Below are 23,792 nucleotides of genomic sequence, written 5' to 3' on the forward strand. Positions count from 1 at the left end.
ACGGTAACACGTAGGAAATTACAGAGTGAAGAATCAATTAGGTGCTGTTTGTCAAGGTTCTAGAAGAGTACTGGTACCTGGCGTGGGGTTGGGCAGCCCAGCACAGCCTCAACCAGGGAGCCAGCCTGCCTTGCTCTGCATCCCTGGTGGGTGTGGCCACGAGGGGGAAGGGAGAGGGAGAGGAGTCAGCCCAGGGCAGCTGGGATCCTTCCTTCCTCTGTGAGGTTCCCCTGCAGCTGCTACAAATCGACCTCCAGCTGGGGGTGGCCTGCAGTCCCCTCCGTGGCAGGTCTTCACCCCGAGGCCCGCCCCGGCTCTGTGCGCCTCTCGCTGGCTGCTGCTCAGAGTCAGTGTCCTGTCAAATGACACAGCGTCTTGGCCCTGGTCCCACCCTGAGCCTCCTTTGTCTGTCTTTTGTGTCTTTGAGGAAGTGAATTCCGAGCCCACTCTGGAGTAGGGGAAAGGTGGGAGCTGTCCCGGGTTTGTTTGGAGACTGGATCCTTGGCATCCAGACTGCAGAGCCTGTACTCACCCTCGGGCCAGGGGCTAGTCCATGCCTTGGTTACTGTGTGTGGTTTGGTCTGTCCATGTGCAGGACCATAAGCCACTTGAGGGAAGGGACCAAGTCTGCTGCTTCTCTGAACCCACCTGGTGAGGTGAGCAGAGGGGATGTCAGGAGGCTTGTAGAGGCATAGATACTGTGGAAGAGGTGGACTCATCGGAGTTCAATGTAAAGTCTGAGAAGTAAGGGAACCCTTAGTTACTCTGCCTTCTCACAGATTCATTCTTTTTTTCTTTGCTTCCTTCCTTCTTGTATTGTTGTTATTGCTACTTTGGACCCTGGAAACTGGGAGGACTTACAAAGAAGGGGCAGGAGGCAGGAGGCACAGCCCTGTCTCCCATCTCCTGTTTAACCCTGCAGTCCACTCTGGAAAGGCAGGTGTGATCGTGTCTGTCAGTATCAGTAATAGAGTCCCAGCTGGAGCCAGGCTCTGTGCTCAACGCGCTTTGCACATTTAGTCCTCACAGCTACTCCCCAAGACAGGGTCATTGTCCCTGTTTTGTGGGTGCTGAAGTAGAGACTCAGTGACATTAAGAAGTTCGCTCAAAGTCACATGACCAGGTTGTAAATCCAGGTTCTCTCCTTCCATGGCTTTCTTCTTGTGACTAGTCCCATAGCAGATACTACCCAAAGGCAGGTCCCCTGGTCTGGCCTGGGCTGGAGGCCTGGGCAAACACACACGGGCCATTCCTAATTGTATGCCAATGAGGCAGTGGTTGGGGAAGCACAGGGTTTGGCCTTATGCTCCAGATCTCTTGGGACTGACACCTATTTAATGGGAATCTGTCTGTGTGTCAGAGAGTGAGCCCATGTGTACTTGCATGTCTATCTGTGTTTAAAGATGTGGATCTTGTATTTCACCTTGTGGGGAGGCTCATGTGTGTATACCCAAGTGTGTGTATGTGCCCTCAAATGGGAATATGGGGGAGGGTGTGGGTATGGGCCCTGTGGTCTGACTCCACCTGGAGGTGTGCAGATGCGGGCCTTGTCTCTAGAGGACAGCATGGTGCAATACCAAAAACCCTGGGCTGGGCTCGAAGCTGGAGGGTAAAGACGCGGGCTCTAGCGTTGGGTCTGGTGCCCTTTCTGAGGCCTCAGTGTCCTCATCTAACAAATAAGGAAGCTGAGAGAGATGATCTTTCTTGTGGTCTCTTCTCCCTTTGCCATCCTGAGATCATTTATGGTACCTGAGGTTTCCTCTTTTTGCCCCCAGCAAAAAATGTGACAGATGCAAGGAAGGCAAGAGAAGTCCCTCTTTGACTCTTACTTACTTTGAGCTCTAGCCTTGCGGCTACTGCTCTATCCTATTGGGAAAAACTGAGGGTCCAGGAAAGGCAAGGCATTGCTTGGCATCAGGTCAGGAGAGCTGGGGACTCAGATGTTGGGAAGGAGTTTGGCTGGTCATCCCAGAGTCTGGGGTGACCTGGACTGGAGCTTAATGCCATTGAGGCTTTGGGCTTCTTCTCCATAAGGATATGGGGTGAGGAGAAGCTTGTCACCCTGCTTTTACCGGAGGTGGCGGGAGGGGACCTCTCAGTACCCTAAAGTCAGGGTGTAGCCCAGGCCCTTCCTCTAGCCTGTGATCCTTGGCAGACAGGGAATGATGGCCAGATAGACACCAAGAAAAGTAGCTGGGTTGGGTTCATGTTCATACGGGACTGTGCTGGGTTAACCCAAGGCCCTCCTGTGAGCTCACCTGGCCTGCTGTCAGCCCTCTTGAGGGAAGAGTGGTATAGGGTTGGGTGCTTTAGTTTTCCCCGGCCTACTCAGGGCAGATCTGGGTGGCTCCTAGAGTCTGTCTCAGTCTTCAAGTGGGATTGGAGCAGGGTTTTGCCTCTTCTGTTTCATCAATTAGCCACTCATTCCCTGAAAATGTGAATCTGATTGGCTGGATCACTAGGGGAAGAATGGGCATCGGTGGACTCACAGTGCAGCTGCCTCAGCCCTGGTGAGGGCTTCTGTCTCTGGGTGTTGTGTTTCGATCAGCCTGGACCTAAGCCTCAGGTAGCAAGTGACCTGTGCTGTACCTGGGCCAGCACATCTCAGTTAACAACAACTCACTTAACACCATTCTTCAACGCAGCCCTGTGCCTCAGGACGTGTAGACTCAGAGATGAATCAGGTCTGGTCTCCACCTGTACAGAGCTCTGGATCTAGCAGGGAAGATGGACGGGTCAAGCAAATGGGGGGACATACAGCAGAGGTAGTAAATGAAGTAATAGAAATATGTGTATGGTGTGTGTGAGTATGTTTTTAAAAACTCATTTGAATCCAGCTCTGTGCTGAGTTGGCGTTTACAGGAGAAAGAGCCCCTGTAATCACGCCTGTGCGCCCAGGTGTCCCCTTGCCTATGCAGCTCAGGAAGCTCGGGGCTCCTTGCAGGAGCGAGCCCCTGCTGCAGCCAGGCCTGGGACCTCTTCAAGGGCCTTACAGCAGGGCCCTCTCTAAACCCTTGCCTATCTGACTTGGAAGAGAGGAGCGGCCTTCCTGGGGAGATGAGGTCCAAGCTAGCTGCTCAGGAAGTGCTTATGTGTGGGTGTGAGCAGGTGTGTCTGTGAGCATGCACAGGCGTGAGGCCAAGTATGCACAAGGCAGCAGCCAGTGGTCTGTCCTCTGCACCACCACCAGGTCTGCTAGTGCTAGGCCTGGGCTTGGCACCTACATGGCTGCAAGCAGGAGGGCGGGCTGCAGGCAGATCCCAGGGCAGCCCTGCGGCCTCCCCAGTGGTGTGTTTGCTGTGCCTAATTACCCGGCAGTTGTTTAACTATGCAAGCTGCATGCCTGCCTTTATTGCACTGTGATTGCCGAGCTGCCTATGGGGAGTGTCATAAAAAGATATAAAATGCCCATTATCTGTCTGACGCCCTCCTCCTGGACTGTGGGTGTTTGTGTTTTATTTTATTTTTATGGTTCGAGGGAAGCTCTGCAGGAAGGAGAGGGAGGGAAAGAAAGAGAGGGGAGGGGAGAGGCCTGAGGGCTGGGAGATGGAGGAGCCCCCTTCCTACCGTGGTCACCATGAGCTGAAGGGCCCTCCCGACCCGAGGGGAGGCATGGAAATGGCAGCTGTCCAGGGGCAGGACAGGGTGCTCAGGGGAGAAGGCTCAGAACTTCCTCTCCTGCTCCCTCCACCTGCAAGTCCTGAGCTTCTGTTCCCTCCCTACCTGTGCTTGGCTCCCTGCGAGGAGGCTTGCTGCCGCGGGTGCAGAGCGGTCTGCAGAGGGTTCTGAGAATGCACTGTGGGAACAGTCTCATTCCTGCTCAGTTCTTTACTAACTTGTACAACTCGGATTGCCTCCTGGCCTCCTGAGCACCATGGCTGACTTTGGGACAAATACCATGGGCTCCTTCTACCCTTATAGCTTTAGCTTCTCTTTTCTCGCCAACCACAGTGAAGTATTCAGGCCACGCCTCTCCAGGAATCCCTGGGTCTCAGGAAAACCTCCTGGTGAGGTTTTCCTCCAGGAGAGGAAAGGGAATTAACATTGACTTCAGCACCTGCCCTATGCCAAACAGAACCTGTGTAAGGCAGTAAAGCAGAAGAGATTAGAGATCAGACAGGGGCCCTACCCTTGAAGAGCTCACTCTATGTAACCAGAGTGCCAGCTTCACAGTAGGTGTTCAATAAACGTTTGGCAAATGGGATTGAATTCAACATAGCCATCCATTCATTCATTTTAATTCAGTAGATGGCTGTTGAGCACCTACTAAGTCAGGCACTCTGCCAAGCACTGGGGATAAAATAGAGAGCAAAATAGCAAATTCCCAGCACGTGCTGGTTATTTGAGTGTATTTGAAGAAGAATTGAAGGATTTTAAATCCTGGATATCTGACTCCAAAAACATGTCCTTGCAACTTGGACATGTTATTTCTCCTACCTGAACCATCAGACCCCAAGCTATCCTGTACTGATCACCTAACATCTCTGCTTGAGAAAGCTTGGTGTCTCCTGAATAACGTACAAGCTCCCTGGCCCCTGAATGTACCTCTCCAGTAATACAAAGAATGTCTGTGTGACTGTCCGCTTCTAGGCCCTACTCACATTGACTGCATCTGCACGGGACGTCCCTTCCTTCATTCCTGTCTTGTGAGCTCCTGCTGACCCTTCACGACCTCTTTTATATCCTCTGTGAAGACTTTCCCCCTCTCCCATTGGTAACTCTCTCTCTTCAGACACCTGTTTCGAGTGCCTGAGACACAGTCAGGCACTGTGCTGGAGCTTTCCCTGGCTCTGTTCGTTGCTGGTGAGCCTGTACTTTTTCTATCCTACTGTACATGTTTAAAAAAAAAAGGCTTTATTGAGATATAATTCACATACCATACAATTTGCCCATTTAAAGTGTTTCAACCTGGTGGTTCAGTGGTTAAGATTCCACACTTCCACTGCAGGGGATGTGGGTTCGATCCCTGGTCAGGGAACTAAGGTGCCATGTTGTGTGGCCAATAAATAAATAGTTTTAAATAAATAGTTCTAATTCTGTGTTTCCTGGTATCTTCACAGGGTTTTGCAACCATCATCATCATCTAATTTAGAACATTTTGTCACCCCTAAAACACTAGCAGTCACTTCCCATTTCCCCTCAAACACCCCAGCCCTAAGTAACCACTGATCTACTTTCATCTCTATAAATTTGCCTATTCTTACAGTTCTGGAAATTTCTTAAATGTAGCCTTTTGTTTCTGGCTTCTTTCACTTAGCATAATTTTCAAGGGTCATCTGTGTTTCACCATGAATCAGCTCTTCATTTCTTTTTATTGTGAATAATATTCCATTGTATGAATATACCTCATTTTATTTATGTGCTTATCAGTTGATGGACGTTTAAGCTGTTTCCACCTTATGGCTATTAAATAATGCTGCTGTGAACATTTGTGTGCAGGTTTGTTTTATTGCTTTGTTTTGCAGACAGAAAGACACTTGTCTGTCTTTCCCAGTAGATTGTGAGCTCCCAAGAGGAAGGGTCACTTCTCTACTGTTCCCTGATGTATCCCCAACATCCAACCCATGGTTAGCACTCAGCAAATGTCAGAAAGTGAACACATCCGTGCTTTCTAATTCTCTTTCCCCCTCAGAATGAAATAGCAGATTGTGAGGACCTATTTTAATCCTATAACCCACCCTACCTGGGTGTGACTCATATCTGCCACCCACGCTGAAGCATAAGCTGATGTGTCAGTGTCCTGGACCATGTCATTTTCACTCCACCATTGGCCTTTCTGGTGTAGATCCTTTATGCAACAACAGGTGATCTGAGAAATTGAGTTGCCCCCATGATGGCAGATAGCGTCTGGCTAACTTTGACCCTGAGGCAGAGACCAACTCCACCCTCCCCTCGCCTCCCCTCTTCTCCTGAGGGGCCCTGTCCTGCTTTATATGGAGGGCTGACTCTGTGGAAGTACCCCAGAGAGAGAGTGGGGCTGGGTGGCCTCCTGGCTCCAGGCAGGCCGGCTTTGTGACTGTTCCAGATGCCCGGACCTCTGAGCAGGAGGAGAGGCTACCCCTGCCATTCCAGTCAGGAGCCCATGTGAACCGAGTCTGTAGAGGAAAAGGAGTTTCTAGAACCAACAGCCTCTGAGAGATTAGTAAAACCAATATTTCTCTTTTCTTTGCACTTACTCACCCTAATAGTTTGAGCCCATAATTAGAATTGGGCTTTATTAGGCTAATTAGGAGGTAGGAATGATGGCAGGAGGGCATGTGGAGATGTATCAGCATCGTGGGCAGTAAATCTAGGGTTTTAATAGGTTTGTTCCGTAATCGGGTGGTCTGGAAGGCTGGCGGGGCGGCTGGGCCCCCCTTCCTCCTGTCCTCTACTTCCATCACTCCTTGAAGTGGCCTTCACACTTTGCCGTGCTTGTCCTCGATACTGGCGGTGGCGCTGGGATACGGGGGCTCGGGAGGGAGGGAGGGGACCCCACCCGGAGCTTCATTGCCTATGCACGCGCCGTCCAGCCTGGCGGCATGATTACCTTGCTGAGAAATCCGTCCAGGCGCAGGGCTGCTGATAGCAATCATTGATTAAGAGGGTAATTGTCCTGAAAATTCAGATTGATCAGAAGGCAGAAATGATAACTTGTGTAACTGTGTTTAAAGCCACGTCCTGTCAATAGAAGAGACTGAGATGTATCGCGCCAAGAGGGGGGCAGAACGGACGGGTGTGTGCAGGCGGCCGGGCGCTGCCATCCTTCTCTCAGGGCTGAGCAGGATGTTTCTTGTCAGTAACCTGGACTATTGGAGATTCAATCACTTTTATCTCCCCCTCTCTCTCAATCCAAATGCCTTTTCATATTAGGAAATTAGAATCGGCCCTGCTCATGCAAGATTTATTAGCTCTGCTGAGCAGTCGCACCGAAGAGTAAATGATTTTGCTTTGCTGGAGCTTTTTACACATTAGGACCCAACTTCTTCCCTGCTCTGTGCCACCGGCCGCCTTGGAGAGTGGGCTCTAGAACCAGGTACTCAGGGAATGAGCTTTTCAAGTCTGGTTTGTGCGGAGAGTATCCCTTGGGTCTGGCCTGTTGACCTGCTGGAGACCCTGTTGTGTCTGGCTGACTTTCTTCTGTCTGACCACTGGCAGGTCCTTTACTGGGGTGAAGGTTGACTCTCTGCTGCAGGGGATTCACCCCTGAGTTGGATGGCTGTGGGGAGGCCCTGGTTTGCGTGTTGGGTAAAGACAGAGGATAGAGGGGCCACCGTGACTTCTCTTCCCAGGGCCAGAAATGTCCCACCGTCGGGGGGGACAGCTGTCTTGAGCCCCTGGGGGAGCTGGTTAGAGCAAGTTTAGGGATGTCTGGGTCTGCTGGCTGCCTGTGTCTTGAAGGCTGCAGGCTTGACTGACTGAGGCTTTCTGATCTGCCAGCAGTCTGGCTCTTAGGGAAGGAAGGGCCTGAGCTCCATGCTTCTGGAACTCTGCTGTGACCTTGGCCTTGGAGGCCGCATGGGCCTGTGTGCCAGCTGGACCTAGCTTGCCCTGGAGCCCAGGGTACTGGTGGCTAGGTGGGTTATAGGGAGGACCATTCTCCTTCACCAAGACAGTCATTCTCTCTCCTTCTTGCCCTCCCTCTTCAGTCGTTTGGTCAGTTGGACTCTTGGACAAACATTAGCCATGGTCATTCTTCCAGGCTTCCCTACTATAGGTGTCTGATCCTGGAGGCCAGGTGGAGCAGGTGACAATGTGAACAGTCCTTCTCATATGGGGCTGAGAGAAGGTCAGCAGAACTGGAGTTTTGGTGAATGGGATTTGATCCCAAGGTGTACCCTCTTACCTACTTTGCTCTTTAACTTGGCCCTATGAAAGCTCCTTTTCTTCAGACTTTCCCCAAGCAGAGATATAACTGGTCAAGCCTGAGAGTTGGGACTGGAGGTGATGCAGCCCCCAGTAGTGAGTGGTGGGAGTAGGTAGCAGCCATTTTGATCCAAAAGGAAGACTGTGTTTAGGGCAGAGGGTAGAGGGAGGCTTTTTAGAGGAAAGTATCTGACAGGTGTCTGCAAGATATTCCCTAGGAGGGACCTGCCTCTAAAGAGATCATCAGGCTACCAGCTTTCTACTGTGGGACTACTCTGGGTCTTCCCTGTCTACCACCAGACTCCATCCTTGGAGAAGACTTGACTTTCTTGGAAGACTCCTCCTACTAGGCTGGATTGGTCATGACAGGCCTTCTTTCTGCATATATGCCACCCTACCTCCCGTCATGAGGGTGTGCTGAAAGAGACAGTGGTCCAGGGAGCTTGACTGATCCACACCCCCATCCAGTCTGATGGACTGGGAAGGGAGTGGGTACACTTGGAGGGCTTCTGTCCCCCCACCTTGGAGCGAAGCTTGCCAGTTGCATGGGAATATTTTTCAGTCCAAAGGGCGGCCTGAGCCTTGTTTGGCTTAGTCTCCTGCCAGGGCTACTTTGGGCAAAGTTGAGGACGAATGGAAGCGCCATGGGCACCTTGTTCCTGGGATGAGAGAACTCAAAAGACAGACTCCTAGTGGAGTGAAGGCAACAGGTTAATGTGAATTATAGCGTAATGTGAACGGTGTTGCATTCCAGAGCCCAGAGCAAGGGAGTGCCTGAATCCTCCTGGAAGAGCTCAGCCAGGCATCCAGAGGGCCCTTGCACTTGTCAGAGAGGAAGGTGGGGACTGTGCTGCGGAGACCAGTCTGGGCGCACACATGGGCAAGGAGAACAAGAAGTGTCACAGGTCCAATGTGTTAGTGTGGGCCACACCTTGGTTTTTTGCAACTTAAGGGGTGCCCACTTTCACCATCTAGCTGAGCTGCCAGCAGCTGGGGCCTTGGATTGGCCCAGCTAGAGCCTTAGGTTGGGAAGATAGGCAGGACAGAGCCCCGGCCCCGGCTCTGCTCTGTTCCCTCCCCTCCTCTGCCTAAGGAGCTGGAAAGGCGCAGGGGTTTGGGCTTCAGGCCAGCTCGCTCCGCCCCTTGCTAAGCCCCGGCCCAGCCCTGTCTCCTGCCCAGACCCAGCCCTGCCGCCAGGGGCCGGATTGGTTCCCTGGGCCTGGTAGGGAGGCTGGGAGGAGACCAGGAAGCCAGGAGACTCATTTTCAGTGGAATTTGACCTAAAGCGGGATTGGAAGGGAAGAAAAGAATTTGAACAAAAGTGCAGGCAGGAAGGAGCTGTTAACGAGCCTTTCTTTCTCTTCGGGGACAGAGCGCCGCGCATAGCGGGGCGCAGCCACGCTCTCCTCTCGGCTCTCTGAGACCGTTGCAGTCTCTGGCCGCTGCCTGCTCTGGCCCGCTCTCCTTTTTTCCCCTCTCCTCTTTCTCGGCTCTCTCTATTATGGGGACTTGCTCCAGCTCTTTCTCTCTCTTCTGTCTCTCCTTTTGTTCTCTCTTTGTCTATTTATCACACTGTGAAGGTTGAAAGAGATGTTATTAATCTGGGAGAATGAAGGCAGGATTAGTGGTATGAATCGGATTTTGAGAGGTGTAATGATAGAAAGACTCGCTCGGCTGGCGGCCTGCGTGAGCTTGATAAATGGGGAGCACTCCAGACTGACTCGCGCCTTCCTCCGCGCTGTGCGCCCTGCCCGCTGGGGCGTGCCGCGCTCTCAGATCTGCCAGCCGGCCCACCCCGCTCCTACCTGAACCGGAGCAAAAAGCCAAGGGTAAAGCAGACACAAATATCTCCCATCGCACTTGGAGACATCATTGCTTTCAGCACCCTTTTCAAGTGGAGGCCTGTCGAGTTCTCAAAGGGCTGTGGGCAGAGGGAGTGGGGACCCAGACTTCTGCCTGCTTCTTCGGCCTGTGCGAGTGGAGCTTCCCTCCTGCCCCTGAAATGGATGTCAAGGGTTGAAAGTGATGAGACAGTCTCTCGACCAGTCAAGTAAGGGTACCAGACCATATGTAATAGGTAATTAAGCAAAGTGCTATTGGGAGAACTGTGGTATGAACTGTGGAGGTCAGGGTGGGACATAGAGGTGGGAGGGAGGAAGAGAAATCAGAAAGGGCTCCCTGAAGGTGGTGTCCTGGCAGGGTAGAAGAAGGCTAGTGTTTCAAGTGGGAAAATAGTATAAGCAAAGATGTGGGAGCAGAAATAAACCTGACTCTTATGGGAGCCTGAAGAACCTCAGAACTGGTGAATTTTAGACCAGCAATGGACCTAAGAAATCAGGTAATTAAGCTCCTCTCCCCCCTTTTCTTTAGTTTTTACAGTATAGTTGATTTACAGTGTTGTATTAGTTTCAGGTGTTCAGCAGAGTGATTCATATGTGTGTATATATATGTGTGTGTATATATATATATATTTTTTTTCATATTCTTTCCCTTTATGGGTCATTACAAGATATTGAATATAGTCCCCTGTGCTATACAGTAGGTCCTTGTTTATCTATTTTATATATAGTCATGTGTATCAAATTCCTAATTGATCCCTCCCTGCCACCACCCTCCAGCCCCTTGTTTTCCAAAGAAGAAACAGCCTGGGGACTGGCGTTGCCATTTCTGGAAATGATTTTCTATTCAAGCCCTGTTGTTTGTTTTAAAGGTGCCCCGTCCCCCATCCTTGGATGATACAGTGAACTTTTCCATCTTCTCCTCAGTGACTTTGGTCACAGCCTTTCAGCCTTCATCTTTGCAACCGGAAAATCCTGGCTTAGGTTCACTGCTGCTCAGGGCCCTCCTGCCACCCCTGCCCCCGGCCCAGGCTGCTGTCTGTGTCGGGAGTGCAGTCTCCCCACCCGCCCCGGCTGGTGCAGCGAGGAGAGGATCCAGGGACAACACTCCCCGTGCCGGGACGCCTCCAGGCAGCCCTGAGCACCGTCCTCCTTTCTGCTTCTATCTCAATTCTCTCTGATCACTCCGTATCACTGTGATCAGGCATTTCCTGACATCTGTTTCCCTGCAAAGGACTGTGAGCTCCTTGAGGACAGGGTTTACATGGGATTCAGTTGAGTTGCCAGGGTCTGGCAGGCCTTCAGTGAATGTGTGAATCTTACAATGAATGAATGAGGTCATCTGCTCATGCAAGTTCTTTCTCTCCTTCTAGATTAAAAAAATGGTCCCTGGTTCCCAGGCCTGTCCACTTTTAGGAATAGGGAGGGTTAGATGTGCCAAGGAACTAACTTTTGATGTTGGTGGAGCACCTAAGATGGCATAGCATGGCAGTGGTACACACTTTGATGGCTTCCCATCACCTTAGGAAACAGTACAGAACCCTCATCATGTCCTCTGAGGCCCTGTCATCTCCTGCCTTCTTCATTAGCCTCATCTCATGCTGGCTTTCTGTGGTCCGGGGACACTAGCCTTAACTTGGTTCTTTCTAAGTGCTGTTTGCATAGAGGCCTTAGCACTAGTCATTCCCCTGTCACCTCCCCATCAGTCAGTTTCTGTTGACTGTCCTCAGAGTCCCCATCTAGGTCAGGCTCCCCTCTTCTGTCCTGTAAACAGCCTACCTGTCTTCGTTGAGTCCTTCTGAAAGCTCTCACTTAGTGTTTATTTATGTTGCTGTTTATTTAACATGGGCTCTCTCCAATAGACTGGAAGCTCTCTGGGGACAGTACTGTGTCTATATTGCTAGCTTCCCAGGTGGAACAGTGGTAAAGAATCCACCTGCCAATGCAGGAGATGCAAGAGACACAAGTTCAATCCCTAAGTCAGGAAGATCCCCTAGAGTAGGAAATGGCAACTGACTCCAGTGTTCTTGCCTGGAAAGTTCTGTGGACAGAGGGACTTGGCGGGCTACAGCCTGTGGGGTCACAAAGAGTCAGACATGACTGAGCACTCACTCCCTCACACATGTGGTCTGGCAGATAACAGACTCTCAGCAGTGTCTGTCGTGACCAAGTCAGTGTGACCAAGAAGCCTGCACTGTTTCATCCTGTCACATCTGGGCAAAGTGAAGGTGGAGATAATAACAGGAGAGCAGAGGCCAGATTGTTGGGTGTGCCCAGGAGCCTTAGCTCTGGAGACACTGGTGTTCAGCCTTCCCATGTCTCAGCCTTCCTTGTTTCCATCCAGACATCAGAGAAGAGAAGGGCCTCGTGGGCCCTAAAGGCTTATTCTCTACCCGGGTGACCTTACCCAGTCCTGCAGTTTCCTGCACCACCCCTGTGCTTTCCAAGGACTTTCTTGAACTGAGCTCCTGGCCTGCATGTCCACCTTCCACAGGTACCTCACCTTGCATGTCACATTGAAGGCCGTCTTAGTCCTTCTCGGTTATTCCCCTCCAAGGCTGATTTCTCCCTTGGGGGTCTTGTAGGATCTCGGGCCCCCACCATGTGTGAGTTGACATGTATCTCCTTCCAGCCTGGGAGCTCTTTGAAGTCAGTGGCCTAGTGTGGTTGATCTCTAGCCCTGGGCACAGAGCTTGGCATGTGGATTTGCTCATGAAGTGTGTGTTACATGAACAAGCCAGCAGAGAGAGAGGGCGGTCTGAGAGGAAGGTGGAATCACTTTTTCTGTTCTCTGCATGCACAGGGAAGAAGGGAAGGTGTGTGTGCTGGGTGCCAGCATGTACATGCCTTCGTGTGTGAGGGCTGGGTGGCCGTGGTGGTGGTGTCACATGCCCAATGAAGGATTATATTTTAATTTGGAAAGCACTTTAGAAACTTAGAGTGCCTTGCCTAAGTGCTGACTGCTATTAGTGTCTCCTTTTTATTAGGAAAAAGGACATGATTTTTCTCTTTCATCTTCAGGCCTGTCTGACTTCTGAGCGTCAAACTTAGCAAAATGCCTGCCCCTCACTGAGGACTAGTTACATGCCAAGTTCAAAGCTTTGGACTTGAAACACAAAATTCTGCTTTGCAGACTGGTTTCTGACACCCCTGAGGGGATTAGTCCTGGCAGCTCAGTATCAGGAAGGGGGTGGGAGAGACAGGGTCATTTGACATAGTTCAGGCTGCAATCCCAAGCCCCTCCCCTCTTCATATAGGCCTGGGTGGGAGGACATAAGAACTTGGACCGTTTGTGGGGTATAGGGGAACGACTCCAGTGGTTATCAGAGACCCACTTATCATGCAGTACTCAGGGCCAAACTTCAGAGAGAGAACTGGGGAGGAATGGCCCCTGGAAGAACTGGATCTGCTCAGCTCAGGGATGACAGGACCAAAAGACAGAGACATCACAGCAGTTAGACTTGGTGATGTTAAGAGCTGCCAACACAAAGGGCTAGGGCAGAGGGAAGAATTCTGGTGCAGGAGGCTATGAGGCAGGAACCTGCCTTGCGCCCTACCAGCACCTTTGGGGGCCTTGCTGGTCTGAAGGAAAGGTCACAGCCCTCCCCACGGAGAAGATCTGGTGCTGCAATGGCTTGGAGGTCTGGAAAGCCCAGCTGCCTTGTCGTTGGGCCTCTCTGTGTGGCCTCTGCCCCAGGCTCTTGCCTGAGCAGCCACAGAACAGACAGCACCCGGGTCTTAGTCTGGCCTATGTCTGCCAGCCCTGGATGCTGAAGGCTCTGCCCATGGCTCAGGTCCTGGGAGGTGGAAGCTTTGGCCCATCTTGCTAGTGCCCTGCAGTTCCCATCTCCTAATCGGGTCCTAATCTGGGGGAGCTAGGGCGGGGGTGTGGCGAGGGGAGTACGTTGAGCCTTCTGCCTTAACTGAATTTCCATACCTCCTGTTGTTAATTATAGAGATGTAATAATGCGATTAGTGCACGATTAAAAAAAATCCCTGATATGATTACCATGGATTTAATATCACATGATATATCATTATATCGTTATGCAGTGACAGATGTAATTGAAATACACTTATTGGAGCCGGGGGTGGTGTTTCATTCAATCCTCAGCACCCCGGGGAGGAAAGGGCTGGCTCCAAAGAAGCAATGGGAGAGAAAATTGTAATGAAAACAAAGAAAACCCACAATGTAGCTTTCTCCCTGGGCAGCTGGCTCGGGCTGACCTGCTGCCTTGACTTGGTGGCATGTGGGGCCCCAGACAGGCCAGCCTCTTCTCCGGGGACTCAGGCAGCAGGGCCTATGCTCCTTACCTGCTTCTCTCCCCGAAGCCTCAGTGACCCCAAGTCCTCTCTGACTCAGCAGAGAAGCAAGGGCTCTGGGAACATGAGGGAGATCGCTCCACCTGAAAATAGACTCAGAACCCAAGGGATCAAACCGAGCCGGCAGCTATTTTCCAAATAATTGTGGCTCCTGGACCTGTAGCACAGCTCCTGCCTTTGCCGTGGTGGTGGTCCCATGCACTCGAGGCAGCTGTCCTGTTGTTCAGCAGTGAGCAGGAAGGTTAAGTACACAGAGAAGATAATTATCCCAGTCAGGTTCTGTTGATGGACAGAGGCAGCAGCAGCTCTGGTGCCCCTGAAGTGTGTCAGTGGCCAGGGAACACTGAACACACAGAACCGCCAGCTGGGGGTAGGAAGAATGGTCTCGTGTCACCTGATGGGCGTGTCCTTCCTTGTGCTGCTGTAGCTGTGTTGCCCAGGTCTCTGATGGCCTGAAGAATGGAGTCAAGGCTACCCATAAGGCCAAAGTTCAGAAAAGGAGGAGACAGGAATGGTCTCCCCTTCTTTCCTAACCCAGGTAGCTGAGTCCTCAGTCCCAAGGACAACTGGGGCTGGGGCGGAATTGCTCTTCTGCTGGGCGAGATCAACCATGGTTCCTGAAGGAGATGGAATAGGACTGACAGGAGCAGCCTCTCCAAAAACCAGGCCTGGCAGAGTTATACCCAGAGAGACGTCTTTCTTGCCCTTCCCTCAGTGGAGACCGTTCAGAGAGAGCAGATACAGTCCCACCCCAAGAGACTCCCAACATCATGGTGCAACAGATTTGTAAACAAATCTAATATTCCGGGTGCTACTCAGAGTCGGGGTGTGTTTAAGAGAGGGAAGAGTCAGGAAGGCTTGGTAAAGAAACACTTTTTTATATACATACATTAAATTTTTTTTTTCCTTAATTTCTGGCTGTGCTGAGTCTTCATTGCTGTGCACGTACTTTCTCTAGTTGCAGCGAGCAGAGGCTACTTTCTAGTTGTGCGTAGGCTTCTCGTTGAGGTGGCTTCTCTTGTTGTGGCTTGCAGGCTTAGTTGCAAGTGGAGTCTTCCCAGAGCAGGGATCGAACCCGTGTCCCCTGCATTGGCAGGTAGATTGTTAACCACTGGACCACCAGGGAGGTTGAAGGAAGGTACTTTTGAACTGAATGCTGAAAGAAGAGTATGTGTTTGTTAGGGGAAAAAACTGGGAGAAGACAGAGGGCACCCTAGGTAGGCTAAGGAGTTGCTCAAGTAGACTCTTGGGGGGCATAAGGCAGCAATCCCAGGACTTGAGGAGAGGTAAGTAAGAAGAAGGGAGCAAGGCTGACCCCCTGCATCTCTGGTAGACCAGGTAGATGGTCACAGTTTTCACTGGGATTGAGGAGCCCAGGAGAGGGAACACTTTGGAGAGGAGATGTTGAAATGGGTTTTAACCCTATTGAAAATGAAGTTCCTGAGTGGAATCCAGGTAGAAATGTCAAGAGGGCAATAGAAGATATCTGTTTGACACTTAAGTGATGGCAAAGAATAATCGATTTGAAAGTTGGACAGGGTGCAGACCAGGGAGTTGAGGAAATCATGCAGGGAGAGTGGTCGAGCATGGACCGAAACAGGAAGGGAGCATGCAGGAGCCACACATGGCCAGATGAGACTCTACAGGAGACTGTGAGGAAGGGCGTCAGAGAAGGGGAAAACTCAAAAGAGTTTGGGTGGAGCAGCTGGAGGCTGGCTGGGTACCTCTTTCTCTCCATCTAGTCCCATGGCTTCTCCACGTGGTCTCTCCTGGACTGATTTGGGCTTCCTCACAGCATGGCTGCCTTGGAGCAGTCTGACCTCTTACAGGCAGCTCAAGGGTCAGGGAAAGTGTTCCAGCAAATGAGGAGGAAGCTGCCTTGGCATTTCTGAAATAGCCTTGAGATCACACATCGTCACTTCTGTGTTACTCTTTTTGGTTGAGGTTGTAACAGAAGCCCATCCCTTTCCAAAGACTCCCCTCTTGACGGCAGGTTTATCAGAATCATATCAGAAGTAGAGCATATGTAAGATTGAAGATAATGTTACGACCATCACTGGAAAACACAGTCTGCCATAATCAGTGTTAAGCTGAACCTGGAAAAAGGAGTGATAGCATTCTCAAAGACAGTCTGCATTTTGGGCAATGGCACCAAGAATATTTGGGGGTGGCAGTGGGGCTGGGTGCTCCTGAGTGACCTCAGGTATACCTGGGAGAAAGAAAGTACAGGAAGTTGAGGCTCAGAGGTTTAATGACTCATCCAAAGTTATGGTGTGCTTTTAAAAAAAATGTATTTATTTATAATTGGGGGATAATTGCTTTATAATGTTGTATTGGTTTCTGCCATACCTCAACATGAATCAGCCCTAGGTGTACACATGTCCCCTCTCTCTTGAACCTCCCTGCCACCTTCCACCCCATCTCACCCCTCTAGGTTATCCCCAAAGTTACACTGCTAATAACTGGCAGAATTGGGAACCAACTCCTGAACACACTGCCTTTCCATGAGGCCTGGGCTGCTGGGTACGCCATTCTATGTATATCTATAGCCTTGGTATTTGGCTCACCAGCTGTCAACATGTTGGCTGGTTAAAGAAAAGGTTAGGTAGTAGTTCTGTCAGACTTCCTCTCCTGCATCCTCCAGAGTATCACCTCCTGTCTTTGTCTGTTGGGTGTTTATGGGAAGCGCAGGTGATTTGATTTGGTTCCTTGTCTTGGGAACTGACCCTTCTGCCATAGGCCGCCCCTCAGGGTGACCTCGTGGGGAGGCTGGATGGCTCAGATGTGTCACTGCCAGCTTTCAAGTTCTGGGTTTTCTGCAAGTTGCAGAGCAGTTTGTGCTTCTCTCTGTGGTCTGAGCTGGGTTCCAGCCCCAGCCACTGCCCTGCCCACTCTGTGTCCACCCGACTCTCAGGGCCCTGGTGGGTGGCGAACCAGTGGGCAGAGACACCCTAGCAGCTGTCAATGCCTCTCCTTTCCTCTTTGAAAGATCTGATGCTGCTGCCGATGAGGGCTACTTCATCTATTAAACCCAATACACTTGTCGCAGCTGCTAAGCCCCCGTAAGCCGCCGGGCGCCGTGTTTGTGATGGGACTGACAGTGCATGGAGGAGGCTGATTATACACGATTCCATTTCGCGGGCCCAGCAATGTAATTTCACAGGGCGATCAGCGTTTGCATGTAATAGCAGGCTGTGCTGAGGTGTCAGAATATTAAAGGCGCTAATGGCAAAGCTCCCTGTTACACAGGGGGCCACCCGCCGCGCCTACAGCAGGGCTGCGCGGCAGGCCCGTCGCAGATGGCTGGCCACTAAGCTAATGGGGCAGCAGCCAAGGCGGGCAGAGCCGCGAGAGGGGAGAGCCAGCCGGGAACAGCTCGGCACCTGCTTCCCTGCGCATGGAAATTACAGCAGCCCAGGGGAAGGGAAGTGTGCATGCTTGCCTGGCACAGGGCTAGGGTAGGTGGCTTGGGAGGCCTAGCATCTTTCACCCTGACTCTGCCTGCCCTGGAGAGGACTCCTCAGTCATCCTTCCGCCTGCCCCACCCTCTGGCCAGGAACCCTCAGCTGGGCAGGTGGGCTCTACTAGCTAGGAGAGGTGCAGCTGGAGAAGTGGCATCCAGAGTATTGGGAACCAGCATGGGACAAGGGGCTCCGGCACAGGCTCTGACTTTCAAATTTCTGCCCAGCACTGATCAGGGTCAGAAAGCTTTTGGGTCCCTTACCCCTTGCCCCACAGATTGGCAGGAGAGAGAGAGGGAGTGGGGATAGGAAGCAGGCAGGAGTAAGGGGTCTGGGGTAGATGGTGCTCAGGCCCCTTGGCTGATGCCAGCATTGCACGGAGCTAGGAGACAGCACCTCAAGATGTCTCCATGTTGGCCTCCCCAGCCCAGCCCTTGCCTATTGCCATCCAGCTTGCTCCTGTCATTCTCCTTTGTCCTTGCTGTGTCTTCTTTCTGGTGCCTCCAGGACCGCTCCCTTCAGGAAGCTCTGCTAGTCATCTCCAGCATGGTCCTGGCTGTCCCTGGTGTCCTTGTGGGCAACCCACAGGGTTCAGCGTCCCCGATCCTTCTGGTGCCAGCCTTGACCCCTCAGCCAGAACCTCTGAGACACAGCCCACATCATCTTGCCCTGAGCTGGGCTCCTGGGAAGGCCCTGCTAAGATTCACAGATGGCTGTAATCTCTGAGGGAGGGCGCCGGGAGGGGCGTAGGGAATGGAAGCCTGGGCTGAGTCACCCAAGGGAGAATTTGGTGCCTGTGTGGGCGTGTGTGCTCAATTGTGTGTGTATCTGGGGAGGGGTAGGGACTTTAGCAGTGAGTGCTGGTGGGGGGTTAGGGAGGTGGGGCCTGAAGGTACAGGCCCAGAGGGGCAACAGGAGCAAGATCTAGAACACGCCGATAGGAGCTTAGGTGGTGGAAGAACCCTATGTTCTCTGCTGTCTGCTAGCTGTGCCCGAGGGGTGCCTGAGATGGTAGGAGCTGGGGGGAGCTGTGGTGCTGTGCCCTGGGACTGTGCCTCGGGGGGTTCCACGAGGCAGGCGGTCACGTCAGAAGGTTCGGCTCTGCAGAGGCGTGTGGCAGTACCTAGAGGAGGCCTGCCAGGGTTCTCTAGCACGGGGAGAGCCCAGGCTGAAGGAGAGCAGTTTTAATTAACCGTTTTTAATATCATTTTGGACTTTGGCTGGTACGTGAAGGCCCCGCTGGAAGCAGCATTTGTAAAAATTAAATCCCTCTTATTAGGAGCTTGGCAGACCCATGTGCACGCGCCTTCCCTGGCCCCCCTCCCGTGCCCCCTGAGGAAGTGCTGGCTGAGGCCATGTCACGGCAGCAATTGGTTATCATGCCTTATCTGGGAATAGGAAACCGTGTGGCATGACACTGGCGGCCGCAGCAGAGACGCCAATTCATCTCGCCCTGGCTCTGACAAGCTAGACTGCCCTTCCTGAAAGGCATTCGTCAGGCGGGACCAGGCTGCTGCCTTGCCTGGTACCCCTGCTTCCCCCCGTGGGCCCCGGCTTGCCCTGGACCAGCCAGGCCCTCCTGGGCTCTGCTGCTCCCTCACTTTACAGTCTGCACAAGATCTTGGGGAGTCATAATTATAATAATAATCTAATCACGGTGACGCGTTGGGGCAGGCGCCTAATGTTATCTGAAGTGGTCTTCCCGCTTAGTGGCGATAAGGCTCAGGATGACGTGCAGATAACGCCAACCTGCCCTGTCCCCGAGCCGCACGCGGAGCAGAGGGGCCGCCACAGCCCTGCCGCCCGCCCGCCGCTTTAAGCCGGGAAGCGGCAGCACCTGCTAATGCAAGTGTTTAATATTTGATGGGCTGGGATAAAGCAGGATCACCTTCGAATTGAATTGAGTGTCAGCCGAGAATCTATTACTGAAATTCGGGTGTGATTTGACAGCAAAGTAGACGGTGTTATTCTTCACTAGTTACCGCAATCTTCTCCCCGACATCACTTAAATATTTTTTTCTTTGCTTGAGTAAACACACATTATCCTTCTTTTTTCCCCCTTCCTTCCCTTTTTCCTTTTTAGAGGGGAAAAAAAAAAAAAAGAAAACCCATCCAGCTCGCCTTCTCCAGGCTGATAGAGTAGATTGTTATTTCTTTATTTGTCCTATTAAATGGAATTTCTGATCGTTTAATCCGGCCTTTGTAAGTGATTTTAAAGTACTTGAAAGGCGGCCCGCCACTGCTCTCTGGCCCACTGCGCTCCAGCCGCGGCCCTGACCGTGCTCAGCAGTTCCCCCAGCTGTGCCCCGCCTACCGGCTGCTCTCCCTGCAGCCTGCATCCCGGCTCTGCCCTGGCTCCGAGCCAGCGTCCTCTCCCCTGTCCTTGAGCCTCGCGCTCAGCCCCCGATTTGTGGGTACAGCTGTGGCCTGGGGAAGCATGGGAGGGCAGGCTGGGAAGTGTGGGGGTGGCTGGTACGTCTGTGGTCAAGGAAAGTGGCTCTGGAGGGAGCTGAGGTTGAGCTGCAATCTCTCCTGGCCTCCCAGGACCCACAGGGCTGACACTTGATTCCTGCAGCTGGGAAGGAAGGGTGCCAGCCCTCTGCTCGGCCCCTTGGCCCAGTGGTGGATGGGAGCTCTGTGGTGCCTGCCTGCCCATGGCTAACAGTCACCCTAGTTCCACCAGTGGACTCACCATCCAACTTCTGGGAACTTACCCAAACGTCATCTGCAATGATCACTGTCTTACCACCCTGTCACCTTCCTGCCACTGGGAGAAGGACAGCCTGGTGCTAGGGACTTCTTGGGAGAAGAGAAGGGTACGTTCGAAGGGTCAGCTAGCAATGCAAGCCCACTGATAGAAGCCTGGGACTTGCTGGCAGGCTGAACAGGAATTAAATCCCTGTTGGGCCACTTAATAGCATTCTAACCCTTGTAAGTCTCTTCTTTCTGGGCCTCAGTTTCCTCATCTGTGACACCTGGTTGTCATGCCTGTAAGGGATGTGAGAGGAGGTGCTGTCCCTGCTTGATGTGTGCTCCCCCCACCGTGGAGGAGGTGGGTGGTGGCCTGGGGACAGAGGGGGGCAATGGAGTGCTGGGGGCTGAGCAGATCGATGCCCCCAGCACTTCCTTCCCCAACCCCAGGAAAACAATTAAGTACAGATCGATGGGTGGCCGCTTTGAATATGCATAAGTGAGCACTTGACCTTCAACGAGATCTGCTTCCCACCACACACACACACACACACACACACACACACACACACACACACACTCTTCATGTGCTCCCCTCACAGCTGCTTGAGTCAGCCAGGTGACCTTACCCCTCTTCAGTTGAGGCCCACATGGCACTCAGCTCCACAGTCTGGCCTACCTCCCGGTCAAAAGCACCTTGACCACAGGCATTTGGCTGGCCCCCTTGTCTCTGGCTTCAGTTTTCCTGTCTTTGGAGTGAAGTCTGGATATATTGATCTCCAAGTCCCTCCCACCACAAGTCTTTGTGACCAGTAATACGTGGGGAGGGGACCCAACAGAGGGCCAGAGCCTCTGGATTGGGGGGATGCATGATGAAGGGGATACCTGGTGGGATGAGGGGTCCTAAGAAGGAGGATCTTAGTAGATGGGAGCGCTGGAGAGGAGCTTGGTGAGGGGCACCCCATGAGGGCTGGGAGCTCTGATGGGGAGACACCCAGGAGAGAGGGGACTCTGAAGGAGGAAAGGGTTTTCTGGAGGGACCCTGGTGGAAAGGGGACCCAGCAAGCAGGGAGGGCTCTCATGAAGTGGCATGATGAGAGTAAGCCCTTGCTGGGAAGACATGGGGGGCTGGGGGTGTTGGTGAGTGATGGGGTTGGGTCAGGGCCTCTGGTAACCACTCTTGCCTCCTGTCTTCCAGGCTTACAGCTTCGCCATGGGCTGCTGGCCCAAGAATGGACTTCTAGACATGAACAAGGGCCTCAGCCTGCAACACATAGGCCGGCCCCACAGCGGCATTGGTCAGTCCCTCCACATATCCCCCTGGCAGCTTGGTCAGTCCCCTGCCCACACACCCCAGTCCCTGGCACACAGAGGGGTTCTGGGGCTCATTCAGTGCTCCAGCAGGGTGCTCTCTGTAGCTGGGGGGAGCGGGGAAGGAGGGGTGGAGTGAGGGGAGAGTGGAAACTGACCGCTGGAAAGGATCTCTCCAAACAAATTTCAGGAGGAGGCTGGGCTCTGGGCTTTGGGTGGATCACAGGTGGCCTTGGATTCAGACCAAGGGATCCCCACCCTTGGTTGCATCTCTGGTGGGTGATGTCCTCAGAGGGGTGGGCACATGTCAGCTTACCCACCCCCGTGGAGCTGGAGAAGGCTGTTTAATATTGTTTCAAGTCTGTGGCCACTAAACTGGGCGATCAATGGGAGTTAAGGAGATGAATTATTTAAACCTCACCAGCTTTTAATTAGTCGGGGTCCTTCTGACCGATGGCTCCGTCCACAGGGTATTGAACTCCCCCGTAGGAGCAGCAGCCTCCATTGAGTGGTGCCTGGGCTGGGAGGGGCCACTTGGGGTACCAGATGGGGGTGCATCCTCAGGGGGATTCCTCCTTGGGAGGGGGCTGGTTCTAGGCATTGGAGGCTCTGCTGGCTTCTTATATATCATTGTGGATGTGTGTCTGTGAGTGTATGAATGCGTGAATGGCACCTTAAGCTGCATGTCTCTGTGTGTTTGGGAGTTTGTATGTGTCCCTGTAATGTGTCTTTTTGAGGGATGCGTGTATGTGTGTATGGGTAACAGTGTTCTGTGTACATCTTCCTGAGGGCACCTGTCTCTGTGGAAGCAACCATCAGCCTGTGTGTATATCCATCAGAAAATGTGTTTGTTCATTTCTGTGCATCTTATTTGGTGTGTGTGTCTGTACACGTGTATATGCAAATATTTTCAAGCAGGGTACTTGGCAGGCATAGACTTTGTTCCAAGCGGGGAGGAGCAGGGGTGTTCCTGGGTGATGTTACAACATTAGCATAGCCTGTGTACCTGGACCGGCAAGATACACTGAAAGGTGTCCAGTCACCTGCTCCAGACTGGCCTCTCATCCTTTCCGCCGACACTGCAGGTGCCTGGTGGGGCTGGGAGTGCTGAGTGGATGGTCCAGTCCTCAGGGAGCTCGCATCCTGGGAGGAGACAGAGATTGAACTGGGCAGTTTCCACCCGGGGTGCTCAGGGTCGTGATAGAAACACCTGGGCTGCCCCAAGGACAGTTTCCCTTGTCCTCAGTTGCCAAGGGCTGCTGCTTCTTTATTTACATTTCACTACTTGAGGGATGCCCCGTATCATTTTTATTGGCCCTCAAGGTTCTCTTGGGGTCCCAGGGGAAAGAGGAAGTGGCCGTCAGGCCTGGGGAATTGGGAGTCCCCCACAACTGCTGTTCCCTCCCATGGGAGCTGTTTTATACAGCCTAGAGGAGACCCCAAACCTATCATGCTGATAGGCCTTCGAAGTCAGCAGGAAGTTTCCTAGAGAAGATGAGACTTGAGTCAGGGGATCCCTGACGAATGAATAGGAGTTTGCTAGGCACACAGTTGGGGGAAGGGTTTTCTACTTTGGGGAGGTTGTCTGTATACCAAAGCGCAAGGGCAGGAGGAAGCCTGTTGTGATGAGAGGACAATTTGGGACTTCTGCAAGTAGTTTCCTGTGACTGGAGTGGGACATTTGGGTTAGGGAATGAAATGGCTAGAAGATAAATGGGGAAATAAGCCAGCCTTGAATGCCAGGTCAGAGGGTGTGGCTTTTTGTGAGGTTTTAAGGAGACAGGAAGTCCATGAGTGAGATAAAGACAGGATCAGAGCTCTGATCCAGAATCAATGAGGCAGTTGGGTGCTGCACACACTAGTTCTAAGTAGGTGCTCAACAAATGCTCTGGTGGATGCATGAATAGCGAGTGAGTGATGAATCAGGGCACGGGTGTTGGGAAAGGGAGGGATCAGAGAACCTGGGTCCCTGGGAAGACGTGTTGGCCCAGGGAAAGAGGAGCTGCCAGAAACTGAGAGGCTGGCAGGACTGGGGTAGTTCACCCCACACAGCCTTGAACGGGGTGCCCAGCTTCTGCGTGTCTGTTCTGGGGGTGTTTGTGAGGGGAAGGGGTGCCTTGTTCCCACTCCTCCTGGGACTCAGTGATGTCATTCTTGTCTGTCTACCCATGTTGACTCTAGGTGGGAACCCTTGAAGTATTCCCTCCTTCTTCAGAGAAGAAGGTGGCTTCCCTCTGGGTGGGCCCCAGGGGACCACCCAAGGCTGTGGCTGATGGCAGCAAAGTCAGGGCTTTGGAGCTATCAGCAGTTCAAGCCCTGTGAC

The 23,792-nt window shown here is 52.5% G+C and overlaps 1 protein-coding gene across 9 annotated transcripts in view; it reads left to right on the top strand.

Annotated features, from left to right (window-relative positions):
• The window catches only part of ERI3 (ERI1 exoribonuclease family member 3), a 128,504-nt gene that overhangs the window by 82,606 nt on the left and 22,106 nt on the right, over positions 1 to 23,792 (top strand). For 7 of the 9 annotated variants that reach the window (XM_043878383.1, XM_043878380.1, XM_043878381.1 and 4 more), the window contains one exon: positions 21,357 to 21,456. The exons of the other annotated variants lie outside the window; for them this stretch is intronic. In XM_043878383.1, coding sequence (XP_043734318.1) covers positions 21,357 to 21,456 — 100 coding nt within the window. The remainder of the gene's footprint in view (positions 1 to 21,356; positions 21,457 to 23,792) is intronic. 9 annotated transcript variants of the gene reach the window in all.

This window comes from Cervus elaphus, chromosome 20 (assembly GCF_910594005.1).
Source record: "Cervus elaphus chromosome 20, mCerEla1.1, whole genome shotgun sequence".
Lineage (NCBI taxonomy): Eukaryota > Metazoa > Chordata > Mammalia > Artiodactyla > Cervidae > Cervus > Cervus elaphus.